Genomic DNA, 20814 nt, shown 5'->3' on the forward strand with positions numbered 1-20814 from the left:
TTCCCATCTTCTTTTCTTGTCTTTAAGAATCTAAAGAGTTCATTATGTGGGTCTGAGACCTGTTTATTTGTGCTCAGCAAAGGGTAAGGAAGAGCTGGGCCGTGGAAGTTAATTCTAGGCTGCCGGGCTGGCACACACATCGGTGCAGATGTAAATCACCCTTAGATCTCTCCAGTTCTCAACACACAAATAATGCTTCCTGGGCCCCAAAATGCTGGAGCTGCAGGTTTAGAGCTCAGGTAGGAGGCCTCCTGCCTGCATTTTACTTGAAGGCTGGGGTGCAATTGCCCAGGAACCCCAGTACCCTAAAACAGTCTGCAGTGTTGAGACAGGGGAAAGATTCTGCGGGACTCATGATGGTCCTGAGGAGAGGAAGGCCCAGGGGTGGGGATTAATTTCCATCAGCTCATAGCCCTGACTGCTCAGTGCATCCATTCCCAGCAGGCACTCAGTGGAGCGTTCTGAGTGCAGGAGAGGCGGGAGGCCCGGAGTGTGTGGACAGGCCGCGGAGGCAGCTCAGCATTGGGCCTGCTGTCCCCAGGAGACCTGGGCCATCCTGCAGGGAACCGCCGTGGAAAAGAGGCCTCAGCAAGGCCCTGCCATGGGCCAGGCCTTATTTCCAGAGCCCTAACCCTGCCAGTGAAGGGGAAGCGGCAAGTCCACCAGCACGGCCTGAATCAAAGCTACCAGAACCTCAGAAAATACTCACATCTCTGCAACCATCAAGCTCGGGGCCTCTGCATTGCTGCCTGTTCCTCTCCCCTTTCCTTCCTAGGCTGTGGCCAGCCTCCTTCTTCCCTACAAAACCCCCCTTCCTCTCTGACCAGCTAGCTAGAGTCACTGTCTGGATATTGTGACCAAGTGCCCTTTCTTTTATGTCCCCCCTTCAAAGATTTAATTTAAGGTCAGATAAACCCAGCAAAACTCAAGTGTTTACCCACTAATGAGTTCATACATGGAAAGTGCTTAAAACAGTAGCCAGCACACAGAAAGAAAGCTTGAGGTAAACATTAACTATCACTGTTATCACTGCTGCTACTATCGTTACTGCCTATAGGGCCCAGATGCTGCAGGGAGCACGAGGCAGGCTCACTCTCCCCAAGGGCCTCGCAATCTAGTTAAGGAAACGAGACACAGACCCACAAATAGTTTTGCAACCACACAAGAGATAAAGGGCAGTTCATTTAATAATACAAAGGCTGTCGCAAGGTAATATTGGATTAGTTACCAGATAAATGGCACATACAATAAATGGTCAGGGGTGAAAGAGGAGAGAGGTCATTTCCAATTGGGACACTCAAGGCGGGGCTCGTGAAGAAAACCACTTTGCACAGGCAGAAGGGGAAGCAGAGGAGCCACAAGATGGAATGCATAAAAGGATGGAGCTTGTTCAGGGGTTGTTGACTAGCTACAGGTAAGAAGAAAATATGTGGAAAATAGCTTTTATATCGGATGTGGAAAGCCTTGAAGGAAAAGCTAAGAAGTTTAGATTTAATCCTAGAGGTAAAAGGAGACACCAAAGGGGTGGCAGGATCCTTTCCTGGAATAGGAATTTGGAAAACCCCCAATGATAATAAAAAGACAAAACATTTCAGCTTAAATTTTAAAACAATTGTGTAAAATCCATATAAATCTATAAAGTCTCCCAAGGCACACCAAAGATTTGAACAATTGGAAAACTCACACCCAATTCTTGAATAAGAAAACTCAATATCATAAAGATGTCAATTTACCCTAAAGTTATATATTTAATATTATTTTTAAAATATTTATATTATATAATTTAAATTTGGGGGGAAACTAGACAAATGATTAGAAAACTTATTATAAAAATAAACAAAAACAGGGTTCCCTGCTGGCGCAGTGGTTGAGAATCTGCCTGCCAATGCAGGGGATATGGGTTCGACCCCTGGTCTGGGAAGATCCCATATGCCACAGAGCAACAAAGCCCGTGCGCCACAACTACTGAGCCTGCGTGCTGCAACTACTGAAGCCTGCGCACCTAGAGCCCATGCTCCACAACAAGAGAAGCCACTGCAATGAAAAGCCTGCACACTACAACAAAGAGTAGCCCCCACTCGCTGCAACTAGAGAAAGCCTGTGCACAGCAACGAAGACCCAACACAGCCAAAAATAAATAAAATAAGTAAATTTATTAAATAGAATAAAATAGCTAGGAAAGTTTCAGAAAAGAAGAGTAATAAAGAGTAACCCACGTTCCCAGGTGTTTTTTCTAACAAATATTAAAGTATAGTAAAAAGTTATAATGATGAAACTGTGTGGTACTAGCATATGAATATATAGACACATCAATGGAAGAGAAATAGTCCCAAGTATATATAGGCATTTAATATCTCCTAAAGGTGGCATTTCAAATATGAAGGGGAAAGATGGATTATTAGGTACAGGGTGTTGACAAAAGTAGATGACCATCCAGGAAAAATTAAGTTAAATTCATATCTCACACTCCAGGATAAATTTCACTGTGGTCAAAAATAGAAATGTAAAAAATAAAACCATAAAAATACCAAAATCAATCATGATAGAATGTTTTTTATAATGTTAGTGTAGAGAAGGGCCTTCTAACTCTGAAACAAAATCCAAAAGCCATAAAATAAAATAAAAGATTGAAAGTTCAACTGCATCAAAAAAAGTTCTGTGTGAGATAAAATACCATAAGCAAAGTCAAACAAGCAAGGGAAATTATCTGTAACTCATATCACAAAGGGCTAACTTACCTAGTATGGTAAAGAACATGTACAGATTAATGAGGAAAAGACCAATAATCCAATAGCAAAATGGACTAAGAATGTGAACAAAGAGTTAATAGAAAAAAATTATAAGTCTCTTAAATGTATAAAAAGTTGTCCAAGCTACTTATAATAGAAGTACAAATTACAAGTATACACATACACACAAACTTAATATACAGTCCTTAATTAGTTTGAACAAACTAATCATAAAAGACATCTTTGAGACAACTGGGAAAATTTGAATATTAAGTGGGTATTAAATGGTATTATGGAATTCTTAATTATATTAGGTGTAATAACAGAATTATAGCTAGGTGGGAAATGCTCTTGTTACTCAGATATTCATACTAAAGTATTTTGATAAATTAAGTATTCTAGTAAAATGTCATGATAAATCTTCAATTTACTTTAAAAATACCTCTACCCCAAAATGGACAAGCAAATATGGCCAAATATTAACAGTTAAATCAAGGTGATGATTCTTTGTACTTTTTCTCTACTTTCTTGCATGTTTTAAAATTTTGATACTAAAGGTCCAAAAGCGAAATGAAAGTACATCAAGACACTATGTTTCACTTATCAGATGCACAAAGATCCAAAAGTGTGATAAAATACCACGTTGGCAAGGATGCAGGGGAAAAAAACATTCACACGTTGCTGGAGAGGGTATAAAAGGCAATTTGGCAAGACGGATCAGAATTACAACTATACGTATTTTTGGACCCAGTAATTCCACTTCTAGGAATTTATCCTTCAGATAGACATACATTTACAAAATGATCTACATACGAGTTAATTCACTGCATTTTTGGAAATAGCAGGAGATTGGAAACAGCCTAAATGTCCACCAATAGAGGACTGGTTAAATTAAAATTATATGTCCATACAATGGAATACTATATCTGTAAAAAGAATGAGAAGGCTACTTGTGTACTAATATAAAACTATCTTCAAGATACATTGGGTGGGGGGACTTTCCTGGTGGCGCAGTCATTAAGAATGCAGGGGACACGGGTCGAGCCCTGGTCCGGGAAAATCCCATATGCCGTGGAGCAACTAAGCCCGTGTGCCACAACTACTGAGCCTGTCCTCTACAGCCTGCAAGCCACAACTACTGAGCCCACGTGCTGCAACTACTGAAGTCCATGGGCCTAGAGCCTGTGCTATGCAACAAGAGAAGCCACTGCAATGAGAAGCCCACACACCGCAACAAAGAGTAGACCCCACTTGCCACAACTAGAGAAAGCTCGCGCGCAGCAACGAAGACCCAATGCAGCCAAAAAAAAAAAGATACATTGGGTGGGGAAAAAAGAACAATAAGGGACAATGTATGGTGAAAAAAAAAAGCTGAGAAAAACAATATAGACCATTTGCTAATATATGCATAAAACATTCCTGGAAAGATACATGAAAAACTGGTAACACCGGCTGTGGGAAAAGAACTGGGTCTGGAGGACTGAGATGGGAATGAAACTTATTATTTGCCCTTTTGTATCTTTTGAGTTTTACCTACTGGGTGTCTATATTACTTATTCAATACAGAAATACACTTTTCTTTTCTTTTTTTAAAATGAGCCAGTTTTCCAAGGCTTTATCTGTTTGTAGAACACATGGAAATATATTAACAATCATCATTTTTTTTTTGGCTGCGCTGCACAGCTTGCGGGATCTTAGTTCCCCGACCGACCGGGGATTGAATCTGGGTTCCTTGCAGTGGAAGCGCAGAGTCCTAGCTACTGGACCGCCAGAGAAGTCCCACACTTTTCTTTTTCTAAAGAAAATATTAAACTTTTTCTCACCCCCTTCTCCAAGATAGTTTAGTTCCTTTGTGCACCCCTGCGTCAGGGACTTTTCACCAGACAAAATTCATAAACATAGTCAACCGCCTGAGCCCACGAGAGAGGTGGGAGGGAGAAGAAGGTGGTTTATGAGCTGAGAACACTCCTGTGACACCCTCCCCACCCTGGGACAGAGCCTGGGAGTGAGGTCTGTGGGTCTTGAGGGCAGCGAGGTACACTCTGCCCCACTGTGGCCACACAGCCACTCTAAGGACTTGCCCTCTAGAATATTCCCTACAAGGGTATCAAAGTGCACACCTCCCCTTAGGGTCAAGCCTCTTTCCTTCTCTTACGTTACACCTCTCCAGACTTCCTCTTGGTTCTTCCTTCAACCTCCCTCCACCATTCTTGCCAGTAGCACAGTAGCTGCTGGCCCCGCCCACTCTGGTACCTACTCTACTTCCTGAAGTCATGGACATCCTGGAAGTTTGTCATTAAAAGTCCCCAGTGGGGCTGTTATAAAAATAAGCGCCTTTTACCCATTGGCTGTTCTTGAGCTAAATGGTAAAGCTGAAATATCTTATCTTTGGAAACAGTCACCCAGTTCTAGGACCATCTATTTATTCCTGCCATGGCTTCCTGTAAAATTCCTTGACTGTTTCATGCCTCTCCCTCTTTTCTCTGTTAAAAAATCTGCTCTCAAAAGTAGAGAATAGCAGCCTATATATGAAGAAGGTGGGAGAAGACCTTTCAGTGGCAAGAAAGGATATTATAATACATTCTGAGGGAAAATTCAGATTATAAAACCACATGCATAATATGAACCCAATATTGCAAACCTATATGCATAGATGCAGAGAAAAAAGCTAATGTTGGGCTATGTTATAGCTGGGTATTAAGACTGTGGGTGACATTTTTTGCTTATCTATGTTTACTAAAATATCTGCAATGAACATGTATTACTTTTATAGTAAGAAACGACAGATGTCATGAAGAAAAATAGGGTATAAAACTCAAACCCCGAGGAATAAATGACTGATGAAAATCAAATAGGTATCCTTCTTGAGCAAGTCTGTATTTTTACCAGCACATGGCTTTAAGCTGTCAGTAAAGCTAGGTGGTCAGAAAGGCAAGTGGGAGAAAAGGCACCATGGGAGGCCATGGACCACTAGCCTGGGCCTGGAAACAAGCATTTAATGTTGAGCCCTTTGCAGGTTTACAACTTGGGATTTCCCTCCTTCTCATGTCAGGAAGCCAAGAGCTTAGGGAACCTGAGCAAGGGATACTTTAACTCCCATGAACTTGTGACAAACCTCAATGACACACATGCCAATCCATGATAAAGCCTAGCACGGGGCAGACCCTCAGGGACACATCATAAATGATGATGCTGACACAAATTCTACTCTTCCTGTTTAGTCTGGAGAGGAATTTTTCTTTCAACCAATCCACTTTCATTACACTGGTATTGTGAACAGCAAGAACATAGTTCTCCTGCCCATAAGGATTTAAGATCCAACTAGGGTTGATTCTAAGAGAGAACTTTAAGATGCTTACTACATATGCAAATGCACATTTGAATATATACATACTCTTTGATGTGTAAGAATGAAGCACACAAGACTGACTCTAAAAGTGATCAGAGTTGAACCTAAGATGCTGGTTAACTAGATCTGGGTACATTAATACAAAGGAAGACTATACAGCCATGAAAATTATAATCTGCACGTTTACAGACATGAAAAAATATGCATAATATATTGCTCAGTGAAAAACATTCTAAGATTATAGATAATGTTACTATTTATACATATACATGCACAGTCATATATCCATAGGCATTACAATATCTATATGGGATATTAACAATGCCTCTAGTTTTCTCTTTCTTACCTGCTTTTCTAATCTTTTCTACACTAAATATATATTCTTGTGTATTAAAATGTTTAAAGATACAAAAGCAATCACCCTAGTTTTTAAAAAAATAGTTTTTATATATTATAGGAAAAGAACAGTTTAAATTAAAAAAATTTTTTTTGAAGAAGGCTAGTTTTGATCTGGGGCTTGAAGATGATAATGGTTTTAGAATGGCGGGGAAGGAGAGGGGGTCTTGTTCAAAGCCTCTGGTGGAAACTGGCAAATGTGTATTTGTGTGTGCATGTGTGCATGTAGGTATGCGGGTGCATGTTTTGGGGGTGAGGGAGAAAAGCAGTTAATGCATCAGAGCAAAGGAGTCAAAGGACAGTCTAGGGAATCTGAACTTTATACTCTGGGAAAAGAAGAGCCAGATAAAGTGACATTTCACTAAAAATTTGTGGGAGGATAAAGATTCTAAGTGCCCTGCACAAATGGGGTTGGACAGGGGAGAGGCTGGAGCCCGGGAAACCAGCTTGGAGACGGCTGCAGAAGTCTGAGGTGCCGTGGCCCCACTAACATGTGAACTATGGAAATGAAATGATAGGAGCTGATCTGGACAGCATCACAGAACAAGGGTCAGCTAGCCCTGGCAGGTGACAGCATTTGGAGGCTGTAAGACAGAAGTAAAAATGAGTTCAGGGTTTTGATCAAAGAGGCTCTAGAGGCTGCTGGTGAAAGCAAAACTTTCCCATTCCGATGTATCAGGTGGGGTGTGGAGGGGGAGATCATGCAGGTCTGAGGGACATTCAAGAAAGCTCAAGTGCTGTAGCCTCAACAGCACAGGGCTGATGTTAACACCCCGGGATTCCAGTCTTGTCCTGGCACTCCCTGCCATGTGACCTCCCTCATCTATAAAGGGGATGGTGGTAGCTATACCTTGCCTACTTCAGAGTGGCTGAAGGGTCAGTGAGATCATCTGGTTAAAAAGCACCTAGAACACTAAGCAGCTGTATAAACACCAAGCACTGTTGTCACGCACACAGGTGGTGGCTGCATGGAGAGATGACCCTCGCTGAGAACACAAGGCTGCAGAAGTCAAGATGGTCCAGGAACCCAGCCTCAGCCTAGCCTTTAATAAACAGAGAGAATTTCTGGAGAACCCACTGATTTACTGAAAAGGATCAATTCCCTTCCCCAAAGCCAGGAGCCGAAGCTCCTCGGTTCAGGGTAAAGGCGTGTGGTCAGCGCTACCTCAAGGGAGCTTCTTCCCAGGCTACGAGCTGGGAAGACCTCCCGCGTCAAGTGTTACATGTGAGGAAACTGAGGCCCGGAGGAGCAGAAAAGTAAGTTGGCCGAGGTCACCTCACTGGGGAAACTCCATGATAGCCGCAGGAGGACAGAAGAATGATGTGGTGGGGATGGACCACTTTCTGCTCCCTGTGGCCACCAAGCTGACCCTCATTGCCACCTTCTCTTTCCTGGACTTCTGTGCAGCCTCCCACAACCTGTTCTCCCCATTGAGGCCAGAGTGATCTTTCAAAGCTAAACATAACCAGGTCACTTCTTTGTGAAAAGCACTTTTATGGGTTGGGAGCAGTGCCATCCACCCAGCCCTTTACTAAAGGCCACAGCCCCTGTCCTGAGAGCCTATAGCTCTCCCTGCTAAAGGCTCCCACCCTTTGACCCTTCAACTCTGCCACTGCTTTGCAAATAATCCCCTCATTAAACCCCTCAGCCACCGCTTTAGAGTTGCCCGCTGCTTGGCCAAGATACCCATGGCCTTTAAGGCCCCCGTGATGTGGCTCCTGTCTGCCCCTCCTGTCTCCACCCACCAGTCCACACTCTCACTAAAACAAGCCCCTACTCATCCTTGGGTGAGTTATAAGCTGTGGGTTATGTTATAAACGCACAGTTCCCAGTTAATAGCATTTATCATTATCTGTCATGACATACATGTCTATATGTACAAAGACACATGTGTGATTATCTATTTCTCACTAGACTGTAGAACAAGGTGCCCTGGTTGATCCAGTTTCCAGAGTCTGAAGGCCAAAGGGTTCGGAGGCAAAATTCTCCCAGAGACTAAGCTGCTACCAGCCTCCCTGTCATTCTTTCTCAGTGACATGATAAAAAGGGAAAATGAACAATTGCCACAGATGCTCTGAAAATGACATTCTTGGCATCTCTTCAGCCAAGCAGCACGCAGGGGGGACCCCAGGAGGGAGAAGGGAGGGAGTGCTGGCTGCTCCCAGGAGCCAAAAGCACAGTCCAGGCCTGGTATCAGAACCTGCCCTTGGGAATGAAGCTGACAGCCCATAGGAATGTCCCAGAGATGGAGGAGGCTATTAACATGGCTCACTCAGACTGCGCCGCGTGGGGAGGGAACAGTCTCATTATTAACCTCGGTGTGTTAATATTTGATAAAGCATCTTCACGATGATAGATAGCAGTCACCCAGAACAGGGGAACAGCTGTGGTTCTGCAAAGCATTCTCAAAGAGGAGGAACAGTTTTTATCAAGAGGGGACAATGGGAGAAAGTGTTATGTCCTGGGCAGGGGAAACTGCCCCGGACCACACAGTGCAGGTGGCACACTGGCCTCCCTCGTAGGTTGGTCTACACAGGTAACTGGCAGGTTTCTCTGCACAGTGGCCTGTCTCAGGGGAAGAAGGAGAACTCACAATGGCTGACCTCCAAGAGCTGCTGAGCCAATTATGTTTTTCTTCTGACAGCACATTAAAATGATTGCTGATGATTAAAGATATTTCTGTGAATAGTACATTTTCCCAATATCTAGTCTCTAAATAGAACTCCATTCCGTGTTTTGAAATCTGAGAAGAAAACATTTTAAAAATTTCTCGTTAATGACACCATCTTTGTTCTCACAGGTAGCTTAAGAGAGACATTTGGGCCATGCACACCTGATGCCTTGGTCTCCAGCAGCTGTTTTTGAAACTGTCAACTTAACAGGCTGCCAAGAAGCACCCCTGTGCCAGGGGTCAGGCTGCTGACCCCTCCTGGCACAACTGTGATGGAATCCTGCTCTCTGAAAGAAATCATTCACCCTTTGGACACAAAGCCCTTCTCACACAACTGGGGCACCTGGGCTCAGAGTCATCCTGGTGCAGGTGGGGTGAGACTAAGCGTCACTTTTTGCCACCAGAGTCAGGAAGGAGCCCATACCACCCTCTCTGGGGAGTTTCCGGAGGGTCCAGGCTGGTGGGCAGGGAGTGCCAGGGTCTGAGGACCACTGTCCTAAAGCTCTGATGGAATACCTGCCGGTCACAGAACTTAACCTTGGGGCTTGGGCACAGTGGGTCTGGAAGACATTCAAGGTGCAGAGTGGCAGCAACCATGTGCTTCAGGGTACAGGGACACGGCCTGCAGTGCACCCACTGCCCTGTTGCGTTCTCTGAATTGTCCTAAAGCAACCTCACCTCTGGCCTCACCTCATTTCTAGTAAGAAGGCTACAAAGAGAGAATGTGGAAAGGAAGCACGTCTCTAGTTTGAAACACGACTTGGATTCTGATTTAAAGGCACAAGCAGAGTGGGCTACATAATTTCGTGCATTTTGTCTTAAAAGGGAGGCTCTGTGTAGTCTGTCCCTTAGTAATTGTTCAATGAGCCAAAAAGGGGGAGAAAGGGCGTGTCGGGTCCTCCCCTCCTCACAGCCTCCTCAGGAGGCCCCAGCCTGCTCTCTGCACTGCAACCTTCCAGATGCCTCTGCATCAGTGAGCTGGAAATCACACAGCGGGCGGCACTTGGGATGCGGGGAGGCTGAGCTGTGTACGTGCATAAGGCAGGCAGGGGATGTGCGATGGAGGCTAGTGCACAAGGTTTCTCTTTTCAGGGCATCTTTCTGTTGCCTTCCCCCAACCCCCACCACCACCATCCCCGCCCAGTGAGGCCACATCTGCCCCGAGGCAGCATCCTCACCCAGATCACAGGGGTACACAACAGGTGCGAGGGTGCGTGCAGGCAGAGGCCTCCTCTGGGATGAGGAAAGAGGGCACGAAGGGCAGGCGTTCTGGCCGAAAACTCCCCGCAGCCTGCAGTGCTTCATCCCTCATTCAGACCCACAAATGTTTGCCTAATGGCGCCCAGTGTGAAGGACAGGAAACGGGGTGAGTGACGATGAGGATGGCTCGAGGAGACACTGGGAGCTTTTCTTTTTTACTGAAACACGAAGGCTGGAACCTCTTGGAGGGATAGGAACTTGGGCTTTCCAGCTGCTCCCCTTCCTCTAACTTTCAAAGCAAGTCTGAAAAGTAGGAGGGGCCAGAGGCAGTCATCAAAGCAGAGAATGGCCTCCCGTTCAGGAAGAAGCCTCAGGACTTAGCCACCGCTGAACCTCAGGAAGCGCTGTCAGCTTTAGAGGCTGACACTGGGCGCAACATCTGCCCAGGGACCTACCTGCAAATATTCCTGCTGGGCCCCCAACCCTCCCCTTGGCATGCCAAGGTCCAATCCATCCCCATCCAGGAGCCTTCTGCAGTGTCTTCTTACCCACCTCCCCTTTCACTTTAGTCAGGCTGATCCAGTTTTGAACCCAGAGTAATTCATTCTGGAGAGGAGTCAGGTATTTGTATACCAACGTGGCAGTTTCCAGGCAGAATAACCAGATGGCTTGTTTATTTTGGCCCTGGGCGGAAGAGCCGTGAATGGTCTGAAAGGCTGAATAGGGAGTGCTTCCTTTGGAGCTGAGAGGAAGACGACTTAAGAGGCAGAATAGATGGAGTCCAGCTAACCTAATGCAAGTCCTCTAACCACAGGTCACTAAGCAGAGAGGGACCAGGAAGAGCTGCCACACTAGGAAGAGCATCTCACAGGGCCTCACCGTCCTCTGGTTTCTTGTGCCTTCCTGTCACTCAGCTGATGGCAGACACACACCTGGGGTCTAGGCTGGATGCCTTTGGAGAAAGATCTGCACAGCAGCGGGCTTCATCCCCATGGCCCCTGGGTCCCTGGGGACCAAGCCAAGAGCTCGAAGGGCAAGCATTAGCCTAATTCCGCTGGTCCCTGGCTCTTTTTTCCAACTCAAGCCTTCTAAGATGAAGGAGGGTGGGGGTTAAGAGGGAAGAAACTGTCCCTGGAACAGGCCAAGGTAACTGGGACATTGACTGAGCTGATGAACTCGAATATCTGAAGTTGGGAGAAGAGAAGGGACAGAAAGATACTATTCCTGGGAGTTCCCTGGCGGTCCAGTGGTTAGGACTCAGCGCTTCCACAGCCAAGGGCCCAGGTTCGATCCCTGGTGGGGGGACTGAGATCCCACAAGCTGCAAGGCCAAAAAAAAAAAAAAAAGAAAACAAAAAGAAAGATACTATTCTTAAGGAGATTTCCTATAAATACTAACATTCACCTAGTATATTATTAATAAAATAACTTTCATAAACCTTATCTTACTTGATCTTCACAACTACCTTGGGAAAATACTACTGTCTTCATTGCGTAAAACAGGAGATCGGGGGCTTCCCTGGTGGCACAGTGGTTAAGAATCCACCTGCCAATGCAGGGGACACGGGTTCGAGCCCTGGTCCGGGAAGATCCCACATGCCGCGGAACAACTAAGCCCGTGAGCCACAACTACTGAGCCTGTGCTCTAGAGCCCGTGAGCCACAACTACTGAAGCCCGCGTGCCTAGAGCCAGTGCTCCCAACAAGAGAAGCCACCGCAATGAGAAGCCCGCGCACCGCAACGAAGAGTAGCCCCGGCTTGCAGCAACTAGAGAAAGTCCGCATTCAGCAACGAAGACCCAACGCAGCCAAAAATAAAATAAATAAAATAAATTTATAAAAAGAAAAACCCAGGAGATTGACTGAACTGTCCTCCATGGCAGTAGCATTAGCAGTGGAACCAGGACCTCAATCTGGGTCTTGCGACATTTTCCTCCTCATCCCAGGACCTTCGATTTGAGATGGGAAAGACCAGGCCAACATCTCCAACGCTGCCATGTATACGTACAAAGCAGATCACTGCCATCTTTTAAGAAATACAGGGCTGCACGCCTTCCTTGCCGTAGTACTCCTGGGAGTGGGGGAGTGGCCTCAGAGCACGCTGGAATAATAGGGACCAAAGGCAGCCTCTGCTTCCTAAGCCTCTTTGGAAAGGCTGACCCCGCCTAGACTGCCAAGTCAGCCCCAAAGACGGCACTGAAGAGAAAAACGTCAAGAAGTTAAAACCAGTGGGGAGGTGGGTGTGGGAGACTGACGCTCCCTTTCTCTGCTCTGCCTACCCAACCACTCTACTTTGGACCTTCTCAAAGCTTTAGTTTCTCCCACAGGTCACTCAGAGTGGGCTCTCAGGAGAGGAAATTCAGTAAACTGGTTAGGGTTTTCTTTGTTTTAAAAAATCCTGAATGGACCCCAAACTTGCATGTTTACTTGTTAGCCAGATGTTCTAAATGACTAAGGTCCAGGCATGCAACTCTACACTCTGCGGTTCCTCTCCTTCTGGGGGGCTTTCAGATGCTTTGATAGATGAGATGCACACTCGTAGTGAGGAATAGGCAAGGCTGATAGAGGGCCCTTTCCTGCTCAACCCAGTTCTACCAGTTTCCCAGGCTGCGCATCACTCAGGCCAGGCTACCACACAGACCCGCCAACTGGACCAACTCTTAGCCCATCGGCCTGTTAGAACCACACACACCCTTCAATCCCCGGCCCCAGGGCCACCTCTTCCATAGACAAGTCCCTGATGCTCCCGGCATCTCCCCCTTTGTTCTCTCATTGCTATTTAATTATGTGTCTTTCCCATAGTTCTTCTCTAATTCTACTCATGCTAATTAATGATGAACATTGTTCACTTCCCTAATAGATCATAAACTCCTCAGGGACGCATACTATGTTGAATCCAACTCTCTGCTCCCCTCCTCTCCACATTCATGTCTGGGTAGGGGTTTAGCTTTACACATAGTAGGAACGTGACTGATAATTGTTAAAATGGAATTTACCTCGATTTCTTAAAAAACAGGTTACCCGTGAAACACGAAAGACAGCCCCACTCCTCAAGCTGTTCTTTGGCAAACTTTACGGAACACAGTACCGCTCTCCCTCCAGCTGTATCCCAGGGTCACTGCAGCCAGACCCAGCCAGCATGAGACACAAAGAAGGTCACCAGACTGGCAAAGGCAAGGGTTCCAAGTTTGGTTATTTAAAGAGGTTAAAATTACACTGGGGTTGGTGCCAGTATACATCCCCTAGGAAAACCAAGGAAGGATTCTGTGGGGTAAAGGATGGTGAGGAGGAGATGAAGGAAGAAGAAAGGGAGTTTCCTGCAAAGAGCAAGGACCAAAAGGGTGACGGCTGAGACCTGAAAAGATTCTCCACCGTGACAAGGGAATGAGCTATCCCATCCCTTTTACAGGGATGGGAAACCCAGACACTCCTGAGGTGAAATGTCATCATGGCCTCAGAGGGGCCCTGCTCACGACTCAAGGTCAGTTGGAGACCCAGGCACCTGGGAACAGAGTGGAGGGAGAGAAGGTGGAAGGAACCTCAGAGAGGGCCACAAGGAACCTCAGAGAGGGCCATGAGCGAGGGGCAGTGGGAGAATCAGCCCAGAGAGTACTTATGGGAAGGCTGTGCCCTTCAAACAAGGCAGAAGATGGAACAATCGATGATGGGGGATGCGAGTCTGATCTGACCCATACACCACCCCATGTAACCCAAACTCTCTTTATTGGTCAAGGACTTAGGGTCAGAACATAGCTACCCTGGGCAGGGCTCCATGGAGGCAATGGTCACAGGGGTTGGAGGGGGGAAAAATCCCAAGAATCAGATCTCAGCCAGCAGGGGGAGGAGAAGCCATTTCCACTAGAGATTAAAGATTCCCTCTCTCTCTCCCTCTCTCTCTTTCTTTCTCCCTCTCTCTCTCAGACACACACACACAAATCTATTATGAACCTGCTAAGTAAAAATCTAATTCCAGGGACTTCCCTAGTGGCGCAATGGTTAAGAATCCGCCTGCCATTGCAGGGGACATGGGTTCGAACCCTGCTCCGGGAAGATCCCACGTGCCGTGGAGCAACTAAGCCCTTGCGCCACAACTACTGATCCTGCGCTCCACGATAGAAGCCACCGTAGTGAGAAGCCCGCGCACAGCAACGAAGACCCAACGCAGCCAAAAATAAATAAATTTATTAAAAAAAAAATCTAATTCCAGTTTGATAAGAGGTTTCGTCCAGAAAATCCTCCTTTCTGAGGCAGTGTGGGGAAGACATTATCTGTTCTCAGTTTCCTATCGAATCACCCTTTCCTTTCGGGGCCACAGAGAAGATGATGACAGTTCCTCTATCCAGGACCAGGCAGGGGATCGAGGTCCATAATGAGGTCCACGCACCCCTGCCCGGCTGTCCTGCCCCTCACACACTCCTTCGCCCAGACCTTCTTTCACTTCTGACTTTGGACACAGGTCATTCAGGACAGAGGTTGAGGCCAACGGTCCACCTGCAGCACCTCACACCTGGGAGGAAGTGGGGGACATGTGGGAAGAGAGGCTGCCTGATCTGTGCTCCCTCCCGAGGGGCCCTGGCCTCTGAGCCACGCAGCCACGTCTCCATCACCGCCCTGCTAGGGCTCACGCCAACGCACACAGAGGATTCACCACAGGCGGGAAGGGCAGTGAACCTCGGGATTAGGCGAGCGGCTCCCCTAACCGCCACGGCCCCGAAGAGTACCTGCCAAGGCCTTGATCCGGGACCTCTCAAAGAGCCTGGCTGAGCTGTTGTCATTATCCAGCTCATCGTCCGGGGCATCCCAGCGGGCATTGATCCGGCTGTACGGTGGCTGGTTGCCCACGTTTTCAACCTCCGTGGCCGATGTCATGTCAGCAGGCTCTCAGCAGCTATGCCTGCCTCAGTCTTCATGGAAGGGTCCCTGGGGGCGGACAGCAACATAGTCAGAGGGTTAGTGCCCACCCCCTTGGACTTTGTCTCAGGGGAAACTTATTTGGAGCGTCCAACAGGAGTATATCCTGCGGGAGCAGCACACGGTGCCCTCTGCCTGGCCATGCTTCCTACCCAGGGTCTCCAGGTTGTCAGGTATAAAATAATGCAGCAGCAGAAGCAGCAATGGTAACGGCGGGGGCAGTGGCGGCGGGGACGGAGAGCTGCATGCAGCAAGGGTCAGGACAGCCAGCAGGTGGAGACGTCAGTCGCAGGCAGGCCCGCTGCCCAAACCCGCTGCCGTGGCCACCGAGGGGGCTGGCTCTCCTGGGAGTCAGAGGCTGGCATGGACGAGCTGGGAATAGCAGCTCCATCCTGTGGACTGGGGCCAGGACCCAACCTGGCGGGGAGATGGGGACAGGGCAGGAGAGGGGAGAAGCTGGGAGTTGACTCAAACATGAATCAGTGGGGAGAGAGGAGAGCATGAGCTTTAAGATGCCACTGGTGCCACCAGCCCCTGCAGCTGCACTGGGGAAAGTTAACTCCTCCCAGTGGCTGCCCAAGAGCCCTCCGAGTTCTTTCCCTGCAGCAAACATTCAGAAAGCCGGGCCCTTGGTTTGGCCTTCTCTGAAGTGCGCCCAGGTGCTTGGACAAGCTCTCCTGTTGCATCCCAGGCACGATGGTGGTGTGCGGTGGTGAGGGGAGCCCACCGACAGCGGAGCTGTGTGTGTTCATCTGTGCTGTGAACATGGGCATCGGGAGCACTGGGTTCCTCACTTGCCTGTCACTCATTCACGATGCTCATTCATTCATGATTATTTCAAAGATGCGCCCAGTCCCTACGAGGTGGTGGGCACTGTGCCAGGCAATTATGAGTGAGACAGGAAGGGCCCTGTCCTCGTGGAGCTTCTACTCTGGCAGCAAGACAGAGGATTGAAGAAGCAGTTACAATAAGGTGCCACAACTAGGAAAGGATGAGGGCGCGTGAGGGACTTGTGCTAGAGGCTGGGTATCCGGGGAAGGAGAGTTTGAGCTGATTCCTAGAGGAAGCTTGGAGGCATCCTATAAAGGGATAGGTGGAAAGGAACAGGTCCAAACAAAAGGAATAACGAGCACGTGCACTGTTCTGAAGGTAAGAAAGGGCGTGGCGAAACTTAGGAACCTTACGATATAACTGGAGGTGAGGGCGAGGTCAGAGAGAAAAGCGGGACGGGAGGCTAGAGAGGCCGGGCTGGGTCCTCAATGTCCTGGGCCTTCGGAAAAAGACCGGCTTCCCTTCAGTCTTAACTTCCTCCCCCGTACCTGCCCTTCAGTGCTCTCCCCAGGGAGCTTACAGGACTCCAAGATCAAGTCTGTGACACAGAACAGGGAGCCCAGAGCCTTCCTATCCAAGAGAACAAAAGGGGTGGGAGTAGGGGAGGCTGTGAGGCAGACAAATGACAAGTGTCGACAGCGAGTGAGCTGTGAGGTAAGCCACTCTCTCCCGGAGCGCGCGCATACACATGCACGTCACACACGCACTCAGTCCAGCACACACACTCACCACCCAAGCAGGCACACGCTTGAGGAAGAAGTGAAGCCAGTTCACCAATCCAAGCGTGACTGCATCCGCAGAGCCCTTATTTTTCAGACTGAATCACTTCAGGCTCTTTTTCCCCCATCTGATGAATCAATCCCACCACAGGCCTTTGCGGTAAGACAGGAGGAGCCAGAATTATCCACCCTAACTGCCTAAGGGAGGAAACCAAGGCCTCCTAGGATGAGGCCTCCCCAAGGTCATCTCGGGAATTACTGCTGCGGGCCGGGAAGAGGCCAGACTGGGAAGAGGCCACTTTACGAAAGCAGGTGGGGAACGAACATGGCACACGGGGTCAGAGGGCACTCCCCGGCTTCCAGGGCTTGGCCAAGGTGTTTGCTACTCATGCGGCAGGCAGGGGGTGGGGTGGGGGAAGGCAGGGGAGCCAGCCATCACCCCACCGGGTATCCGCGTGATTCCAGGCCTGGGACCCAGCACACCCTCGTCCCTTCTGACAGCCTGTCGTCTTGCACAGACGCGCTGCTTCCAGGGCTGAGATGTCCCACTCGGCTGGCCCCCGCGGAGGTGGCTGGGAGGGCCCTCCTCCCTCCACCACGCCCTTCCCTACTTCCCTTAAGGGAAACCACCACCAGCTTGGAGCTGCGAGTGGGGAGGGGCTGACAGGCTGACCGCTGGCCCCTGAGCAGGGCCGAGCTGCCAGATGCAGACGGCGAGGTGAGATCGGATCGTGCGTGCAGGAGGTAACCAGACCCTGGCTCTCCTTCTCGTCTCAGGCTATTTTTAAGCGTGGCTGAGAGGGGCCCAGGCCGCGGGGCCCAGGGAGTGAGATTACCTTTGCCGCGGCTCCGTAAATAAGTCTGCCCCAGAAAGATGAGCCTGAGCGGGCAGACCAGCAGGACTGGGCGTTCAAGACAAGACTGATGGCCCCGGGAGCAGAAGAGCAGCCACTCGACAGCAAGTCACCCTGCTTAAAAACGCCCGTGCCGCCTGCGACTGCAGCTCGGAGGAGGCTGCAGCCGGGCAGCGGCTCTGCCGGAACGTGAAAAAAAACACACGTGCGCGTCTAAACACACAACGCTAGGTGTTTTTTCTTTCTTTTTTTTAGAAGGGTCAGGTCCCTGAAGACAAACACCAAGGAAAGAGATTCAGAAACTAAAGAGAGGCCCTCTTCCTCCTGCCCCCTCCCCCAGCCATGCCCACCCCAGCAGCCTGCCCAGATGGCATCCCATCAGGGCCAAGGGGCTGGGGGCTGGGCCAGTGTGCTCAGAGGCAAGGGGAGAATCAGGTGTGAGAGGCAGAAGAGAAGAAAATAAGAAAACAGGAAAGCTACAGATGGTTATTCCAGGAAAATAAAACAAAACAAAATATGCCTAAAACCAAATTCAACCCAGGGTCACCCGTAATTGTCACAACGGCCCTTCAAAGGCATGGCAATAAAGAAACCACCATGACTGAAAAGAACAGCATAGGCTGGGGACACACGGTGGGGACACCTAACCAAATGGGGGGGTTCATGGAAATGACATTTAAGTTGATATCGGAGGGGAACTTGGAGCCAAGGTGATTCAGTCACGTCTTTAAGGATATAAGTCATCTATGCAGCCAGACTGGCCCTCCATGAGTACGGCAGACAGCAATTCCATGGCTAAAAACAGGCTCCAAACTGCACCTCTCTTCCCTGCCAGCCCACCCAGGAAAAAAGGTATAAGAAGAAGTTCCATGTCCATTCACTCCCCAGTTCACCCTGAAGTCCCCTAGAAGCCCTTCTCGCAACCCACCAGACCCTCGTCAGACTGCAGGTGGGTCTTCTGTGGTCCGTGGGACTCCGCGCCCAGGAGAGCCCACCTTCCCTGTCCGTCAGCCTGCCTGTTCAGCAGCGGGGCAGGCCCGTCTCCAAAAGCACAGTCCGAGGCTCAGCCTCACACGGCGAGCTTCTGCCGCCCCCTGACCCCAGGTTACACTTTGAGTGGGATGGGTGCCTAGAAGACTTGCCCAGAGCTCAGTACTGAAGAGCTCATGTGATCGCACAGCGCGCTCACTTGCAGAAGGAGCGCCTGCCTGGGAAATGGATTTCACAACATCACTGATGCAACCCACGGCTCTGCCCTTCGCTCATGTGCCCAGGGCCCCGTCTGCTTCTGAGATCAGGTGTTAGGCCTCGGAATTTCAAGCCCACGTGCTATGCTCAGTTAATTCCCAGGGCGGGTAGGAACCCAGGAGGTGGCCGCCGTGGCAGCTCCTTTCCCCGCCTGCAGGGTGCTGCCAGAGTCCTAGGTAGAGCTCACTTCAGCCCTTCCCATAGCGCTGAGCAGCGGAGGATGGATGTTCTTTTCTTTCCCTCCCAACCCTATCCCCTCTTTCCTGTACCACACAAACGTGAGCAGCAACAAAGTCCAGGAGCGAGAAATGGGGGAAATACAGGCTGATGCTGTGTTTCCTTAGCAGGGTCACCGGTGCAGGCTACTGCAATAGCTTAAATACAGTCTTCCTTAAACAGAGAATTTAGACCTTCTCTATCTTTGTTTTCCTTTAGTTGTAAGGTTTGACCCCCTCACTTGCTTCCTATTTTGTTCTACCCCTTTATGCTACCCCAAACCTGCTTTTAACATGTCTTGGTACTATGGCAACCCAGGTCAAAAGATTAAATCCTAAAGTTTCCCTGCAAATTTTCTGCCAATACTTTTACCAAAACAGAACGTTCTTCTACTCCCTTTGATCATAATCTCATTGCATATTCACAGACACCTTAAAGAATAGTTAAACACTCACTAAAACATCAGGAGAACCAGTGAGCTGCCCAGTGCAGGGTACTCTGTATCTACAGCCAGCCCCAACTTCCTCCCCATCCCCCGTCTCCAGCCTGGCACCTCCATCCGTCTAGCAGACGTCTCCACCTAGAAATTACGGCTCAGTCTCATTACGGCTAAGACTGAGCACACGGCTCCCAGCACAGCAGAGTAGGGGAGCTTCAGGACCATAGGGTGACAATGAGGCCCGGGCAAGCATACCATCTGTGGGTGAACTTTCCAGCAGACGGACATCACCAGCAGTGCCTGGGCCAAGCTGCTGCCTCTCCCCAGAGCACACTCTGCTTCCCCACACTACCGTTCCCATTCTGACCCAGCCTGGCTTCCAGTCCCTCATTAGGAAGGTGCGGTTTGGGGGTTCTTAAAGTCTCAAGATTCCTATCCATGGTTGCCACCATCAAGGATGCCCGTACATTTGCAACATCCTGGTCATTCTAGTCCACTGCTGTTTGGTCATTTTAATCCTTCTGCTCCAGTTTCTGTCACCAGGCAGGGACTTCAGGCCCACATGTCACAACTCGTCTGCCCTCATCATGGAAAAATCTACTACTAAGAAATGGCTTCGGTCATGCTGCAGCTGCTTGGATGGGGGAGGAGGGGAGGGATCATGGCCCCAACAGTTCTTACAGGGATTTGAATGGGGAACAGGTGCTGCTCAGCTCTGATAGAGGGATTGGCCCATCAGCCCTCTATCTTAACACCACCTATCAGCACATCACGTCCAACACAGACACAAATGTCCACTGGGAATGATTAAAGGAGAGGGGAGAGATGGTCCTCCTAATATATGCAATTTTCAAAGATTATCTTCTATTGGGATTCTTGGGCTCCATAGCTACACATACAGAAAGTTATTACAACCCAGTCCTACTTCTTATCCCTCCTGACTCATTTCTTTCAAGATAGTCCCTGGCCTCCTCCCCCAAAATAAGTAGTAATTCTACGATAGTTGAATTGAAAAGCTGAATGCCCAATTTCTGTTCTTCCAAGAAGACTTTTCTAGAACACCCACAGTTACCCCTCTCTTCTCTGATGAAAACTGCACAGGGAGGTAGTGTGGCCTCAACATTCGAAGTGGTCAAGAATAGGCTGAAATACCTATGAACTGGGAGAAAATATTTGCAAATGATGCAACTGACAAGGGCTTTATTTTCAAAATATACAAACAGCTCATACAACTCAACAACAAAAAAACAAA

At 48.7% G+C, this 20814-nt stretch overlaps 1 protein-coding gene across 2 annotated transcripts in view; it reads right to left on the reverse strand.

The window, feature by feature from the left end:
• SPTB (spectrin beta, erythrocytic) overlaps positions 1–20814 on the reverse strand; it is a 121499-nt gene that overhangs the window by 50800 nt on the left and 49885 nt on the right. Inside the window, exon 1 of one of the 2 annotated variants that reach the window (XM_027111483.1) lies at positions 15066–15224. In XM_027111483.1, the coding sequence (XP_026967284.1) occupies positions 15066–15213 (148 nt within the window). In that variant the 5' untranslated portion in view covers positions 15214–15224. Of the gene's footprint in view, positions 1–15065; positions 15265–20814 lie in introns of those variants that run through there. The other variant, XM_027111482.1, reaches the window with a different exon arrangement.

This window comes from Aethalodelphis obliquidens, unplaced genomic scaffold (assembly GCF_003676395.1).
Source record: "Aethalodelphis obliquidens isolate GAN/ISIS:26980383/991018 unplaced genomic scaffold, ASM367639v1 scaffold10, whole genome shotgun sequence".
NCBI classification, from domain to species: domain Eukaryota; kingdom Metazoa; phylum Chordata; class Mammalia; order Artiodactyla; family Delphinidae; genus Aethalodelphis; species Aethalodelphis obliquidens.